Source organism: Olea europaea, chromosome 10 (genome assembly GCF_002742605.1).
Source record: "Olea europaea var. sylvestris chromosome 10, O_europaea_v1, whole genome shotgun sequence".
NCBI classification, from domain to species: Eukaryota; Viridiplantae; Streptophyta; class Magnoliopsida; order Lamiales; family Oleaceae; genus Olea; species Olea europaea.
Window position 1 is genome coordinate 45,102,256 of NC_036246.1, and position 18,059 is coordinate 45,120,314.

An 18,059-nucleotide genomic window follows, 5' to 3' on the forward strand; every position below is an offset into this window, starting at 1 on the left:
CCCCCCCCCCCCCCCCGTGGTTAACACCAACATATTCACAAGCTCATGAATCAATCCATACTTCAATTAACATATGTCCAAATCAAGAAGTACCCATCCTATGGCTAAAAGAAAAGCACCAAAATTGCTACGCACCAAACATTTCTCCAGTATACTAAAGTTAGAACCATCACTAAAAGAAGAAATTGTCACCTCAATATTTCTTGAAATTTAGCTCTTCATCAATTAACCAGAACAAGAGTTCACTTGTTTAATTCTATTCACATATCTAGCATAATCCAACTAACAAAGACAACAAAAATTTGAAAATTGAAATAAGCACAACATAAACAAAATACTACTTCAACTAAAGCTTGCTTGAACTAACATCTAGCTCTCAAAAACCCAGGTTGCAAATGAAGTCTTCTGTTTTTTTGTTTCTCGTATTTCCTTTCATCTAATCTTCATCAGCAGATGGCTTTGATGAACCACCAGCCTTCTTAGGCAGCAAAAGGTTATGAATGTTTGGCATCACGCCACCATTGGCAATTGTAACATCCCCAAGAAGCTTGCTCAGTTCCTCATCATTCCTCACAGCCAATTGAATGTGCCTTGGAACTATCCTAGTCTTTTTGTTGTCCCTTGCTGCATTTCCAGCCAATTCCAACACCTGCGTAGCCAAAAGCCCAAAAATTAAATTTTATAAACAAACATTTCAAACACAAGAATTTGGGGGAACCAATTTACTTCAACTTCAGAGCATATGGAAGAAATGTAAAACCGGAACACATGAAAAAAAAATTTACAATCCATATAATTGGATATTCCAAATAGAAAACGATTTAAAAGGAATTAGAAAGTCAAAAAAATATGATTAGTTGTCAATGAAAACAACGACCATGATTAGAAAGAATCAGAACCATTTCATGTCCAGAAATTTAAAAAACGGATTTTTATTGTGGGAAAACAGAGAAACAGATTTAAAACTCGTCGGCAGTCTAGGAAAAATTTTGAAACCCTAGATTTGTAAACCCTAAGAACTCGATCTTCTAAATAAAAGCAAATTGACATTAATATTCTATTACCTCTGCAGCAAGGTATTCAAGAACGGCGGCGAGGTACACAGGAGCTCCGGCGCCAACACGTTCTGCATACTTCCCAGCCTTGAGAAAACGGGCAATACGACCCACGGGAAACTGGAGCCCCGCCTTGCTGCTCCTTGATTGGGCCTTCTTCGCAGCCCCAGATCCAAGAGTCTTGCCCCTGCCGGCCATTTGAATTGCAACAGAAATTAACAATGAAAGCAGATGGATTCTCGACTATAGGAAATACAGAAAAGCAAGTATGAAAGGAAGAAGGTTACGGTTGCTTATATATTGGTTGGAGGTCTGAATATGGACCAATACGATGGAAGGATACGGATCGTGGATTTTAGCCGTTGATAAAGAAATTGAATGGACGGCCAGATTCAAAACCCAGTTCTTGTGTCGGATTTCACCGCCTGAGAACTTTGGTGTTTTTTTAAATCACTATTTTAGCCCTTATTGTTTACCGGGTGGAAACTGGGAATTATCCTACCGCATTTTTTAAACAATCTTGCTACAGGTACAGGAGAATTTTGACAGAATACTTATAGAACACTTACAGTTCGAGGGTCCACACACATTTTTGACATTTTTTATACAACATGGAACCCACATACTTATCTCTATTTTGTCAAAAATCTGTCAAAATAAATCTGTACCCTCAAATTTATTCTTTTTTAAATTTTTGCATCACATTGCTATTAGGAAAAATTGCAATCGAGGTACCATACCTTTCATTTATTAGCAGATTTTGGCCAACCCTTTAATTTGTGCCACCCATGATACCAAACCTTTCAAAAACTCGCAGTAAAAATCCAAATGGATGGAAATTGTTAATTTGACTAGTAGTTAACCAAAAATGTCAAAGTTTGACCAATTTTGACCAAATTAAAAAGGACAAAATGGTAACTATACAATTTTCTCACATTAAAGAATTAAAATATTAAATCAAAAAATAAAAATAAAAATAAAAAATCCTACAGGCTACAGTGATCCTAATTCAAACTCACGCCTAACCTAAAACCACCACCGTCATCCACCACCATCACTACAACGACTGCCACCACCACCAAATCTACAGCCACCATCTTCACTACCTAATAGAACCCAAGCGAAAAATCATATTCAAATCCAAAATTTCATCTCCCCATTCACTGCAATCGTTACTACTTCACTCCGAACTCAAACCGAAAATCCTCATTTTCAAACGCGGTTGATGGACCTCCGGCACGACCAATGACGTCAAAGCTCAATTGCAGTGCCCATTCGACAATCGCAAAGCTGAATTACATCGTTGTGAAAACTCGACTCCCATTCCCATTCCATAGCCAGCAGCATCGTTGGAGATCTGAGCAAAAGATAACAAAAAAATGGAACTCAACAATGATTCTTGGTGCTAAAGATGAGTATTCATGTATGAGATTTGAAATAGAAAAATGGGCAGAGCATTGTGCACACTGAATCTTCATCTCCTTCTCCTAATTTGATATTTTTCTCTGTAGGGCTCTTGATTAAACTTACGCGTGGAGGATTATAGCAGGGTAGACAAATGTGGGTGGTGCTTGTGTGGATGGTTTGGTGGTGTGTGGTGGCTAAATGCGGTCTGCGGCCAGAGTCGGTGGACTGTGTGGCTAGGGTTGGTGGTGTTATTGCTGAATTTGGTTGGGTGAGGTGAGGGAAGGGGGTGGGTTGAAGGAGATAAAGAATTTGTGGATGTTGTTTGTGTGGATGGTTTGGTGGTGTGTAAGTGAATGGAGAAGAAGATGAATAGTATTTTTGTGTTTTGATTTAATTATTAATATATTGTAATTATTATTTTTTGTTGAAAAATGTAAAGTTACCATTTTATCTTTTTAATTAGTCAAAATAATGGTCAATGTTAAATTTTTGGTCAACTAACGGTCAAATTAACAGTTTCCATCCATTTGGACTTCCACTGCGAGTTTTTGAAAGATTTGGTATGTGGGTGGCACAACCTAAAGGTTTGGGCAAAGTCTGCTAATAAACGAAACGTTTGGTACCTCGGCTGCAATTTTCCCTTGCTATTATTATGATGATTATCAGCAACAATCATATTAATAGGATGTGCCTCGAATCATCTCTCTATCTTAAAAAATCCTCACGAGCACAACAGAAGATATTTGGGGGTCGTCTTTTCCAAATCAAATTTGGGGCTTTCTTGAATGCATAAATCTTTTAAGAGCTTCGACCCTCGAATATCATATGACGAAGATAGGTGCTAATGATAATTTATGATGTGTAAAAGATGTAGAAATACTCTAAAGAGTAAAGGCGTACTCTCTAGAGAGCCAGCCAACAATGCTTAGCACCCATATGGTTCTAATTTTCTAGGCCAAAAAATCAAATTTTCTTATCGTTATTTAACATGATCAGCTGTCATTTTTTACATCTTCACTCATAGGTGAGACCCACTTTTCTATCAAACAGTCAAAAAATCGATTCTAAGAACTAGTACCAAACGGTGTGTGTCTAATTAGCGATTTTTCCTTTGAATAAATATAAGTTTATATACATTTCATATGAAAATACTTGAAGATAACTTAAAAATAGATTACAATCATGCTTTTAATCCTCCAAGATATTAAAAAATAAACTATACCGTTATATCCCTCTCTATCGGTCAAAAAATTGTAATAAAATACATTTTCGGGGGATTTGAGTTTATCATGAATCAATTGATTTCTTTGCAAAATTGTGCTCAATTTCTTATGTGGGAATTCCGCCAAGATTTCTTATTTTGGGGGAAGAAACCGCACGAATCGAGTTTTTTGAAGAGTGTATTGAGAGAGAAATTGTGTCTACAAGGTAGATAGCTTACAATATAGCTCGTCAGCCACCACATTGGTTATCTAGTGCAGCCACCACATTGGTTATCTAGTGCATCAGCCTTACTCTAATAAGTCCAAGAGGTATGCCCCTTCAATTAGAAGGCTCCATAAGTTGAGACACCCGGAGCGTATTATATTAACGGAAGGGGAATTTACACAAATGTCACTAAAATTGAAAATGCAAAAAAAATTTGGACATTCACCAATTTCTTCCAAGAATGTCAATTTTTCCCTACAAAATGTCCACTTTACCCTTTAACACCTTTTTGGAGCAATAAATGCTTGATTTGAATGCAATTAATCTTATGATGTGATTAATTTATTTTTGCTTTAAATTTAATATTGAAGATATGATATTATATTGTATAATAAGATTTTTTTTGATTAAAAAAAGGGTGAAATCTTTACAAAATACACACACACACACATATGAATTGAAAGAGCTTCTTCTTCTTCATCATCTCCACTCCATCATCAACAAGGAAATAAGGAAAGCCATTGACAAATTTGAAAGGTGAGGTAGTAGAAAAAAGTTCATCTCATGTCATAGTTGACTACTTTAAATGTTCAATACAATATGATCATATTTAAATGAACCCTTTCAATCTCTTATTCATTGATGTAGTTAATTTTTGGTATATTTTAGAAAGAAAAATTATACCAATATTATATAGAAAATGTGAAGTATTCCATATATAATTCAACATTTAATGAAGCATTAAGTAATACCTTGTTCATTTCTAAAAAGATACAGTGATATGTAGTTCAGAATTTATTATGGCCTTTATCGTTTTCAATAAATTCGTCAAACAGTGAAGCACTTGGAATTTATCTTTCTCGAAAGTTATGGCAGTAGAACTGTCGAGCAGTATCTTGGAAACTGTCGTGTTAGACATTTTAACTGTCGAACTCGACATTTACTGACTGTCGTGATAGAAAATGTAATTGTCGATTTCGACACTTGAAAACTGATCATCTTTTATATCTTTGGTAGTATATGGATGTAAGTATTTTCGTGTGCCAATTTGATGTTATGAAATGTCGACATATGAATGTGCAGAATTCTCACTTTTGCAGTCCCAACATTTCAGGTATGAGTCATGATTTCAGATTCATCGTGTCGCATGGAGGAAACTTCGTTCACTCAGATGATGAATGGAAGTGGAGAGGGGACAAAACCACTTCCATTTTAGTGTCGAGAAGTATTACCGTAGCAGAACTTGTGTTACGATTAAAGGAGAAACTTGGTATCGTTGAATCCCGCAATGTAATCGAATTGAAGTTCAAAGTCCCGAACTTGAATCTACCTCCGGCAGAGATACGCGACGATGAGGATCTACAGTGGTACATATCTGTTCACAAGGAAACTGCACTATGCATGACATATTTGGTATCCGAGCTCCCGATTGTTGGTATGGCAACAGATGCAAATTGTGAAGGGAACTTGTTCGGCCCAACGGAATGTCCACTGAATGTACAACATGACGAGATGAATCATCAGCACAGTGTGTCGCAAACCGAACCACCTGAACCTCCAATTGAGCGTATAGAGGCTGCAGCATCCGTCGAACACTTAGAGAACCCATTACATGGTACAGATCGTGCTATTATTGCTGAAATAGACGAGACAATGTCATCAAATTCCAGACGTTCGTGCACAGATGAGTGGATTACAGCTGCAAATACATCGGTTCTCGTCGAGAAGCAAATATTCTTTACCAAGAAACAGTTGTACTCGAAGCTTCATGTACTTGCTTTGCAAGAGAAGTTCCAATTTCGGGTAAGCAGGTCAAGCTTGAAAATGTTAACAGTTGTCTGTGTGGATGATAATTGCTAGTGGATGCTACGTGCTTCTACTATCAAGCAATCTGCAATCTTCATGATCCGTAAGTTCGTTGCAGTTCACACATGTTCCCTTGATTTTCGTCGTAACGCACATCGGCATGCCACTAGTGCTGTAATTGCGGAGCACATTTTGGGAAAATTGGATACTCCATATAGATCATATCCGCCTACTCATATTGCACGTGATATGGAACATGAGTTTGGTGTGAAAATCAGTTATAACAAAGCACGTAGGGGGAAGCTCCATGCCTTAAATATGCTACATGGTACACCAAGGGACAGTTTTCAGAAATTATCTTCGTACTGTCACGTCGTAGGAGAAAGTAACCCGGGGACCGTTACCCACATCGAAGTTGATTCTTGTAATAGGTTTTGTTACTTCTTCGTAGCTTTTGGTGCAAGCATTCGTGGATACATGCAGTACTTGAGACCCGTTATTTGTGTTGATGGCAGTCACTTGAAAGGTTCATACAAAGGTACACTCCTAGTGGCAACTGCCCAAGATGGTAACAAACAGATTTATCCGTTGGCATGGGGGATCGTGGATGCTGAAACCAATAAATCGTGGAAGTGGTTTTTGTCGAACTTGAAAGACCTTATAGGGGATTCCAAAGAACTCGTGTTCGTTTCAAACAGGAAAAAGAGTATTCAGAAAGCTATTTCTCAGTTGTTTCCGTCGTCTCGGCATGGTTGTTGTATATGGCATATGGAAAAGAGCCTAATACAGCGGTATAACAACGCAAGCCTATTATTTCTATTCAAACAAGCTGCTGCAACTTTTCGGGTCGAGGACTTCGAACGACTCATGGGACAGATTCATAGAGTGAGGGAAAGAGCGCACGGGTACTTAGAGCGAGCGGGATATTCATTTTGGTCCAGAGCACTATTTATTGGACACCGTTACAATATTATGACAAACAACAATGCAGAGTCGTTGAACTCGATGTTGAGACAAGCCCGGTCGTTACCGATAACCTGCTTGGTTGAACACATTCGGAGTACTATGCAGAAGTGGTTTTACGAACGTCGAGCAAATGCGGAAGAATGCAGTACCTTATTGACACCAAGGATGAAGAACGAGCTACGGACGACTTTCGAAAATGGAACTAGGCTTCGAGCCCATGTCCTGACAAACAACTTGACGCAGGTTGGAATATCCAACGACACGGACATAGTTAACTTGTCCGAAGAAACCTGCACATGTCGTAAGTTCCAACTAAACCGCATGCCATGTGTTCATGCAAGTCGTGCTGCTCGCTTTAGAGGGAAGACGTTGTACGAGCTTTGCTCCCGTTATTATTTATTGGACTACTGGAAGGGTGCCTACAGCGAAACTATATATCCTGTTCCGAGGAGAGTGGATTGGGTTGTTCCGAGCTTAATTACATGTACTCCTATTTTCCCACCACTCGTACGTCGTCCTCCAGGTAGACCACCAACCCGCCGTACGCGTTCTAAGTATGAGTATGCATGGTCTACCAGAAAATGTACCCGCTGTGGTAGAGTTGGTCATAATCGGACCACGTGTTCAAACCCCCGTGTATCACATGCTTCTTAAAGATTTGCAGGTTAATAGACGTTGTATGTTAATTATTCCGTACTACATCGAACATTATGAAGTTATGATTTACAGTTTGTGATCATTAATGTTCTTGCATGTTGCGCATCCTGTTGTGCACATAAAAAGTTCGCTATCTGTCCAGCACGTAGTAAACATCCCGCCTAGTTCAAATGTCGGTCCCGATAGATGTGTTACTTATTCTCGACAGTTGACGGAACCTTGCACTGCACTCACGGTCTGCGTCACACATACATGTTGTGACCTCTAAACACAAGAACGGAAAATGTTTGATACTTTACATATATTTTTTTTTTCATTTCGAAACGCAATCTTCTATCCCCTTACAGATTTACTATCATTAGCATCATCTTAAATCGAAATTAAAGGTAGTGCAAAACGCAATCTTGAATCTCGAAGAAATGTACAATCATTTGCGTCATCGTAAATCATGGATTAAAGTTAGTCCATGATACACACCTTTCACAATAGCCGTTTTACATACTGCAAAATACATAACTATTTTTGTACATATTATCCTTACTGCCCGACAGTTGACATGTCGTACCCGACAGATAGTCTCAGTAATTCTTGACAGTTCGACCGAAAAACGCAAAAAAACATGACACGAATTGCATGTTAGGGACATGTTCGCGTTGACTTTTTGGTATTGTCTTAACTAAAGTCATCCCTACAAAATACCTTACTATACAGTACTTATTCACTACATTCCATGGGTGTCACTTTAGTCGTCGTCCACAACTGAACCACCGTCCCCGCTATCCTCACCTGACTTGTCGGAAGAGATGATAATTACCGCATTTGGGGGATCGTACACCATCCAGTCGTCCTCATCGTCGGAATCCCCCTCGTATTCGGAATCCAGCTCGAACTCCTCATTGAGGACTCCATTCGGTGATTGCGCACCCTCGTTGGAAACAACTTCTAAATTGGGAAAAGAAACGGGGAAAATGGCTCCCCTCCCAATACGAGGGTTAACTTCCTCCTCATCTGACGAAATATAAATTGGAAAAAGCGGAGATGAACCAAGAACTGGCAGTGGCTCGTTCATGTTCAACGGTTCGTTGCTTCCTGTGGAAGAACTCATTACGTGAACGTATAGTAGTACTGAAGGAATGATAAGTGTCTGTGAGAAGGTGAATGGGTGACAATGGTCTTGAAGGAACTTGTTTGTAAGTGAGAATGAAGTCCCACAGTATTTATAAGCTAATTGAAGGGGAAACAATTATGGTCTCCACTACCCAACCACCAAGTCCAATCGCCTTGTAAATTTGAAATGCACTTTGTATGATGGTTGAATAAATGAAGTGTACCTTTATCCCTCATTTCCCCATACTTAGTACAATGTTAAACACTCTTTAATCATGTGCACAATTAAGGAAATGTCCATATCTGCAACAAAAAACTGCTCAATCAAATTGCTACTTTTAATTTGCCATGGTTGTAATGGTATAGTTTCTCACACGTACGGGTCATCATCGCAACACACATGGAAGACGAACAACGAAATAATTATTTTTACTCAATTTATTGATTTATGAATTACTTTTACCATGGTTGTCATGCTCTTGACACTTGTAATGACTCATCTTCTCGTTGCATCTCATGTATGTGCCTTAATGCCTTACTTTGAGAATTTATCATAATAATATCGTCCCAGATTAAAGCTATAGTGAAGACTAGATATAATTAGAACAACAGATAAGTACATACATAAGCACGCAACGAAAAATATGAGCACATACCTGCACATGTATTTAAAGCATATTATGACAGTGTTTACATCATATTATGTCCACTAGATAAATTTATCAAATATAACATTCACTAAAACATTCGCTATTTAACATAAGCAACACGGGTGTAAGAAGCGTAACACAAATTAGAAAATCTTAAAGACTCGAAGTATATTACTACGTCTATAATAAGATTGGATCGAATATCAACAATATCAACAAAACAGTACTTACAAAGCATTTTGGAAAATTGACATGTTGCATACGCTTGTTCCCCTCCTCCAAAAGAAAATAAGCGCACACAATATGTCCAACAAAAATATATACCGAACAACAAAATGAACCTGACTGATACAATCAACAAAGTTAAAATACCAGACACAATTCATAAACACTACAACTACCGATCAGCCAAGCAACATAAAATATGAGGAATTTGTCCACGTATCACCACGGTACACAAGAGTAATTAAAATGTAATGTAAAACGAATTCAAACAAAAGTTATTTATCCAACAAGTTAACATCCGTCACCACCTCCACCAAATCGCTGACAGGGTATTACCAACTACAACACCACCGTCGTTCTATCCCGACAGTTCATACTCCTTTTACTTCTTTGTTCGCTTCGCCGCCCTTGTATACGGAGTCCTGGCCGCAGGAGCTAGACGTCGCACCTGTGCCGAGCACCAACTCGTCGTAGGAACTCCGTGTCCTGGTTCGGCTACACTGGTAGGAATAGGGACTTCAGCGAGATCGCCTACGAGAATTCAAAAGGAGGGGGGAGTTAGTGACCATAAATGCCCTTCACGTACCATACGTAACATACAATAAGTGATGCAGAGAATGAACTTACCATCACCATCCGTAACATCGTAACCCTGTAAGTCGGCATCGTTGCTCGGGGCCGCATGTGAGGGTTCCATGGCTCCTCCATCTGATGTTACAACACATATGTAACTGCATATGTGTACGACATTTGCAGTTGGAAGATAATGGAAGCGTACAGGAAGAAAGAAAATGAGAAAAATAATTCCCATCGAATATAGTAGGGAAAAATCGTAGCACATGACAACGTACCTATCTGTTCGTCGGTTGCTACGGGCAGTGGGTCGTGTACGTTGTCCGGGCGAGCCGCGATGTCTCCTCCATCTGTTGATGAGAACATGAAAACTGTGTGAATACATTAGGTTTCCCAACTTCCACAACATACAAAGTCCGTCAAATAACAAGTTTCAATGCGCTCATAAATAACCTACGTACCTTGTACATGTGCAGTTCCTGTATCTGCTCGCATGTCTCGCTCGTCCAGGGAAGGCTCCATTTCTCCTCCATGTATTTCTAACTCACAATTGTCGTATGGAAAAAAATGTGAACTACAGGTGCATGTGCTACTGTCGAACATAGGTGAAAAATATAAACCAAACGGTTTATGTATTGAACGTTCATACCTTGCGAAATACTACCTGAAACTCCAGCTTCGGTATCGACGGGCATCGCGGCTGCAACGGGGGTCGGAGCAAGTGGGGCCACGAGGGTAGCAAAGAAAGCTCCGAGTTTTTTACATTCGGATGTCACGTGCTGTTCGATTTCAAGCTTGACGGTGCGGAGTCCATTTCAAAGAGAATTCTTTGGTCGAACAACAGCTCTTCCACCTCCTCTTTGGTGAGGCCTGTCCGGATGTGCCAACTGGCCGTGTCTCCATCGTCGACCCTCGCACTGGAGAAGAAACGTGGGTCGCTGGAGGTGTGGAAGATGCACCGGTCTGCCCTCTACAAGTATCCGCACCGACGCTGGATCGCTCACTGGCGCCCTCGCCACTCTCCTCGGTATCGACACCTTCATTTCCAGACATCTCATCCTCACCACTTCCTCCACTGGAGACTCCGTCATCGGATTCCTGCCTCACCAATAGGCCGCCATTTCCACTACCTCCGTGTGATGCATTAAACTGCAGCCCCACAACATTCCTGGCAATCTCATCCAGCACAGGCACCGGAGGATCATCGTACGGCACGAGAGTGGAGAAATACTGCTGTTCCGCCTCAACATCGGTGGGACGAAGTGTGGCATAGATATGCAACTGCAATGTACGGTTATACATTAGAAACGAAAAGCTTTAGGAATGACACGAAACGTGAATAACAAAAGTAACACATGTGGTATCCATACCCGCACGTTCTTGAAGAATGCATCGTACGTACGATGCTGTGGTTGTTTTCGTGCGGACCACCTAAGCAATCGTGACATTCGTTCCCCAATCTCGAGAACTGCCTCGCACGCCCAAACCTGTTCCATCAAGACAAACAGAAATAAAATAACTGAGATGGTACGCACGATGCTACATGATGGCAAACAAATAAAGCATGATATGCTACTATTTAAAACTTGTGTACCTGCATGGCAATGGGAAAGCCATGAATAGTGTATGTAACCTCCTTCTCTTGCCTCCTCTTCGCCTTCAGGAATTTCTTTGCCCAGAAACCCCGAAATACGTGCAGCAAACGCCGATAGCCGACTCTACCCCAAGGGTAGGCAAAAAAAGATATCTAGGTTGTCGACAATAGATAGTGTACGCAAATCAATTCTGACGTTATTATCAGGGGCATTGAAAACTCCTTCGACTATTAGCACGAGTCCTAGCTTGTAGCGATTGGCTCGGGTCGTCGAAGGTCGGGCAATAGTAGTTTGGAGTTGTGCCAACGATATCTTCTCCATGGATTTGAAGTACCTCTCCTTCAGCCTTCTCCTTTCCAGCACTCGATCGAACTCATCACCCTCCGGGAATACACCGTATCTTAATCCCGTCACAAGGGTGTATTCCTGTAGACCGAATCTCATCATGTTGCCTTGCACATTGAACCAGAGCTCGTTAACCTTGTCAGTGCGAATGGTTCTGAACACAAGCTGCTGGATGAGTTGGGCAGAGAATTGAATCTCTGCAACCTCGGCCAGATACCCGAAGGGGGAGTTTCGAAACTCGTCGCGCAGTCGATCATCGAAAAGGTCCATCACTGTCTTCACATACTTCAAGTTGCTCCTCTGCGAAATGTGGGCCCGCAACCTTACCTCCTCTGGAATAAAATAATCAAACTCCATCAGTCCTGTATCCTGCAAGATGCATTCATAAAACTCACTGGGGTTACTGGATAAACTTAAAGATATTGTATCATAAATAGCAATTTAATGAAACACACTAATGCATGGACACACTCAATTGTCGAGAAAAATTGACTACAACCGTCGGTACCGACAGATGATCTGTCGATACCGACAGTTGATGTCCAAACATGCAAGAAGGTTGGCCTAATTGTCGAGAAAACCTGAGCTCTACTGTCGGGAACGACAGTTCAGTGGGAGGCATTGAACTTCTAAATCATTGCTAAATCACTTCCAATTACGTAAAATCTCTCTAAGATAACTATGTGGGTCGTCAAAAGCTATCCATTCATATATAGAATACTGGATTTTATAGCCATCACAAAACAAACTGTTCAGAAATAAAGCAACTAACAAAAAAATAAAGGAAAAGACATAAACGAATGCAAGCACTTTTTCACAAAACTAATATCATTCCATCATCCAACCCAATTCACAAATACTAGAAGCAAATCACGAAACGTTGTCAGACTCCAAATAATTTCATGTACAATACAACACTCAGGTAATACATGATTTTAAATCAATTCATCAAACACAAGATGAATAGGTCATCTAACTAATCTTGATTTTAGTAAAAAGTAAAATATTGAAACATTACAGAACTCAAAATTTCAACATAACTAAGAAAACATAAACGATATAGCTTTGAGCTTCACCTTCTTCAACAACATAAATTATGTATCCGAAATCACAGATTCACAATTCACATTTGAATTCCAAATTGCCAATTAAATGAGAACATAAATCATAACTCATAGAAGTCATAAATATAAAATTACAGCAAAACCAAAACACAATTTTCAAATTGTTATAAAACAAGACTGAGCTAGACAAACTCAAAACTGCACCTCAAACTCAACAATACCAATCACTTCAAAGTAAACCAAAGTAAGCAACATTTTATTCCTTCAATGAAATTAAGAATCCATCAAAACCCCCTTTGCAAACGCCACTTCAAATTCTCCACTTACACAATATAGAAATTATAGCTTCTTATTATAGTATGCATCCATACAACTGAACTCATTATTGCACACATGAACACACGTTAAGAAATCACAAAATTTTATGGAATCCTTGTTCAATTATTTGTTCAACATTAATATTATCATATAACAAAATATATATCTAGCTTCAATAAGAACAAAAAATATGTTCAATAAAGTATCGCACCCACTATTCAACAAAGAGTCACACCCACTATTCAACAAATATCGAACACAATGCTTCACAGGGAAGGGAAAACATACGTGTTAAACTCAATAACAAAAAATCAGAAATAACCATTCAGAATAAACAATCAATGGACGGCCATCTTAAACCCTACATCTCATTTTACATACTGCGAAAGTGTAAAACTGCAAAATTTCCCGGTTCTCAAAATGCACTATACAAAAGATGGGTGGATGGGTAGATGCCTATGAAAAAAGTGAGAAGTCAGAAGATGGGTGGATTTACCTTCGCCTTTGTTCGGTTTCTCTGGCAGTCGCAAGGGAGAAGACAGCCTTCGACGTTGTGCTGAGCTTCGGGCGATTCGACTGACAATGGGAGTGATTTCGACGTTGATGATCGTCGTCCAAGGCTGGGAGTGAGGTCGGCGATTGCAAAGAGAGGGTCGGTGATTTCGGTGAGAGGCGCTTCGATGTTTGGCTTTCTCTTCCTTCATCTTGCTTTTTTTTTCTTTGTTTTTCTTCTCCTCACACCTCCTACCTGACACAATTCTGTCTAGTCAAATCTACAATTAGTGCAAAACCTGTAAGGTATTACATTTATGCAGAGGGGTAAATTAGTCCAAAATTTTCATAAATTGCCATATTTGTAATGTCAGAAAAAGGATGACATTTGTGTAACTAAAAATCAAGATTTTGACATGTGGTGTAATTTCCACTTAACGGAATAATGAGATTCAACCATGTTGCTGATTTCCTCTTTTTGAAATTATTAACTCAGAATGATCAAATAGGACAGGCTAAACCTAGGACACAAGAGAGAATTAAGTAGGAAAGAAAAAGTAGCATAAATAAACATTTGACGGAGTTTTCCCTCGAAAGGACTACCTTAAATCATCTAGATAACTACTTATAGTACTATAACTACATTCAATTCATCCTTGAAGTCCTATTTGTCTCATTTTTTTCAGGCTGGAGATGTGGGATGGATAGGAGGGTGAATCTCCTCTGGAAACAGATGTAATAGCCATTCCATTGCATTTATTCCAGGCAAAATTACTTCCCTCATATGCTAAGCACAAATTTCAGGAATGCACAAAATCTAAAATTCGTGAGATTGTCTGTGATTGGGCATGAGATCCTAGCAACAGGGAGGAGAGATTCACTTGATCTGGTAGAACGTGAGAGTTGATAGTAGGATGGAGAAGACAGACACAAACTAAGATGCGGAGAGACAAAAAGAGAGACAGAGATCATCATGTCTTTATTCAGTTGGCGTCGTTATATGAACTACCCATCCTTCAATAAGTACCACTCCTTGAGAAATATATAGAGAGATAGGAGAAGGACAAGACAAGAACGAGAGAAATATCATAAGTAAACATGAATATTTTTCAAAAGAAAAAAGAGCAGAGAGGTAGATAACAACAAAAAGGAACTTCCCCTTATCTTTATTCTTTTCTCTTTCTATTTTGTAAAAATGTGTCATTTTTCTGGGATGGGATGGGATGGGGGTGGGGTGGGGGTTTGAAGCTCTACATACCGAAGCATCTATTTTGGTGCTGGTTTGGAAATCATTGAGCCGAATTCTATTCAAAATAATAGAGGGCCTGTACCCTCTTAACGGTGGTTCTTGCATTCTGCTCCTTACCATCCGTGTTGGCAGTGAAATCAACAGGAAGTGGCTTCGAGCACAAAGGGTAGGAGGCCTGTCCCTTGCTAGCAGAATAATCAATCAAACAAGATTTGCAGAAGACATCTGCACACGATGTCACCTGAAGCAGACAAAATAAGTATTGGAAAAGAGAAACAAAAATAACCAGAAAAATAAAGTGACAAAGCAAGACAGATCTTGTGATGGTCCAGGACTAATGCAGACCAGCACCGAGATCAGAAACAAATTGAATCATAGTAAACTAATAAAAAAACTCGACAATAAACTGCAGAAATACATGTAAAAAGGATGCCTTTTTATCATTTCCTCAGCATGTTCAGAGCAAACTTGATAACCATTACCTAATAATAGAGCAAATGAGTACACATTATCTGAAAGAAACTGAACTGTCTCATTGAGCAATATGATAGGCTTGGTTTAGTATTGCTATGCTTTTGAGAGAATCAGCTATTGCTCCCATGCGAAAGAATCAGTTAAATTGTTTGTTAAACTTTCGTTTGGAAATTGTTCTATGTTTCAAAATCAACATTTTAAACTTTTCGTAATCAAAAGTGTTGTAGCCCCTGTTCAAGCCTCATTCTTCGAAAAATCATTTTCCCCCAAACTAATATACCGAAGAATAAGCATATAACTGCAATACAAATTAAGTACTAGTACGCCGAGATAAATCGATAAAACAAAATAGAAACAGAAAATGTCACGTTTTTTATGAAAATGAACATACAAGGCTAGAAGGAGAAAATGAAGAAATAAACAGAAATCGTACCTTTGAAAGAATAAGCTCCATCACCACTAGAGCGAAGCTCCATTTTTCTTCCTCCTCGTAGCATGTTTCCCTTCTCCCATCTAATCTGTAGCCTCCTTTCCCTCCACCAAACTCACTTATTTTAATACCGTGTCTAATATTATCACATACAACTTAATTAAGTTTTCTCAAACCTTCTTAATATCACATAGAGTTCAAAAATCTTACATCAAAAACTTCCACAAAAATAATACAATTACATGCCAAACAAAGTGGAATTTCGTTGGGGTCATAAATGCATGTGGTGGGCATAATAGTAGTCAAAGCTTGCAAAGAAATAAAGACACCAATTTTAGACTCCGTTTGGTACACATCAATGTAAAAATAAGAATGAAAAAATATAACCGTTACGGACCCCACACAAAAGATAAAAAGTCAAATATGGTGGTTTGATGTGATGGATAATGACCATATTTTTTATTTTAATGAGTAAATAATGAGAAACAAACAGGCTCGATAAGCTATAAATATTGGTAGATTGTACAATCGAGTGTAATTAATACGAAACAGTACTATCGAGTCATTGCGGTGGTAAAAATGATTAACAAGTTCAAGAGGTCCAAAATATAGGTTCATTAATTGGCTAGTCAACACGATGTTACTTTTGCTCCAACTTGTAAAACACCAATGGCATTACATTCGGCTTGTAGGCTATTGGTAAACTTCAAATCCCCATGACTTGCGACATTCAATCTGTTTAGCCCCCGTTTGGCCTCCATTTTTCGAAGTAGAAATGGGTGGAATAGTATTTTTTTGAAAAATGAGTGGTTGAAAAAGAAGTAAAAATTTTCGATTTACGTGTAATATTATTTTATGGAAGATTATATGGTTGACTATAAGAGAGAGAGAAACGAAATGTAATGAAATTTAATGTAATGGGGGCTAAATATATAACTAGGATATGCCGTCATCTCCAAATTGTTTTCTTGTGCTATTCGATACCACAAATCTTAGAGGATCATTACTACATTATCTAGATGATTTCCTATAAAATGCCAAACACCAATCAGAGTTCATGAACACTCAATCACATTCTCTAAGTCACTTTTCATCTAGCATATCATTCATTTAAATTATAGAAATCTATTGTCTATCGTCACTCATGCTCGATTACCTTTTATCAAGGATTGTACACAAAAATCGATTACTTATAGTAGACTGTGCACAAGAAAAATAATTGTCACATGTTGGAAAAAATGAGTAAATGACTCACTTTTGGCAAGATTTTCGATGGGATCCATTGGTCCAATTTGGAAGATCAAAGTTAATTCGTGTTCTCCTCCGTGAGAGCATCAAAATCATATATTTATTTGCCAAAATTGATGAATGGATGAATGAGAAATTGGAGTTCAAAGATGACCATTGAAAGATGGTTTATGTGAAAAAATAAAACTAGTCCCACATAGGAAAATGAAGAAAGTATAAACCACTTTATATAGGATTACACTTTGGAAGGGTGTAATCATGTGTAGTAAAAAGGCTATCTCTACGTGCGCGCGCAGGGGATGTAAATCACGGACCAAAATCGCCTTCGGACCTTTAACTTGTGTGCGGGCGCAACCAGCAATTTGCCCCTTTGAAGAGCCCATGTTTTTGCAATTTTTTTTCTTGATTTCTCCATTGACTCTTGAGTTTCAGAAACTGATGTAACTCCAATGGTTAATAGACAGATTAAGTCTATATAATTAAACTCAGTTTTCCAGCAATTTACATAGATGAAAAAATTGTCCTCTTCCTCTCTGCATATGTACTGTTTTCAGTTCTTTCTGGATACGCATATTCGTCGAGTAAGGTCGTGGTGATATTGTTCAGATGCTGTATCAGTTTGCTGGAGTAGTTTCTGTGGTGCTCAGATACAACATGTTTTACCGTTATATCCTGGAAAACAGATGCTCAGTTTAAAACTCAAGCACGCACGGTGAGAGGGTGAATCTGTTTTAAGGAAATTGTGCTTGCACAGGTCTCGAGTTAAAAGATTATTTTTTCAGAATTATGTGCCTTCCAGTTTATGTTTCTGTGCATTTCGTTATTTGCAGATTTACATGCTTTACAGGTTTAATTAGCAGATTTATATGATTTCCAGTTGTATATCTCTGTAAATAATATAATTTGCTATACATAATTCTCACAATTTATAAAATATATTTTGTATATACGAACTGGTATATGAAATTGT

The 18,059-nt window shown here is 38.6% G+C and overlaps 2 protein-coding genes across 2 annotated transcripts; one reads left to right on the plus strand and one right to left on the minus strand.

The window, feature by feature from the left end:
* Window positions 1-173: 173 nt before the first annotated feature.
* LOC111402509 (histone H2A.6) lies at window positions 174-1,338 on the minus strand. Its single transcript, XM_023030875.1, has 2 exons — window positions 1,065-1,338; window positions 174-649 (listed from the first exon to the last, which is right to left on the minus strand). The coding sequence occupies exons 1-2, from the start codon at window positions 1,251-1,253 to the stop codon at window positions 437-439; spliced, it is 402 nt and encodes a 133-aa protein (XP_022886643.1). The 5' UTR covers window positions 1,254-1,338; the 3' UTR covers window positions 174-436.
* Window positions 1,339-4,910: 3,572 nt separating this feature from the next.
* LOC111400745 lies at window positions 4,911-7,316 on the plus strand. The gene is made up of 2 exons (XM_023028131.1): window positions 4,911-5,693; window positions 5,751-7,316. The coding sequence occupies exons 1-2, from the start codon at window positions 4,911-4,913 to the stop codon at window positions 7,314-7,316; spliced, it is 2,349 nt and encodes a 782-aa protein (XP_022883899.1).
* The last annotated feature ends 10,743 nt before the right edge of the window (window positions 7,317-18,059 follow it).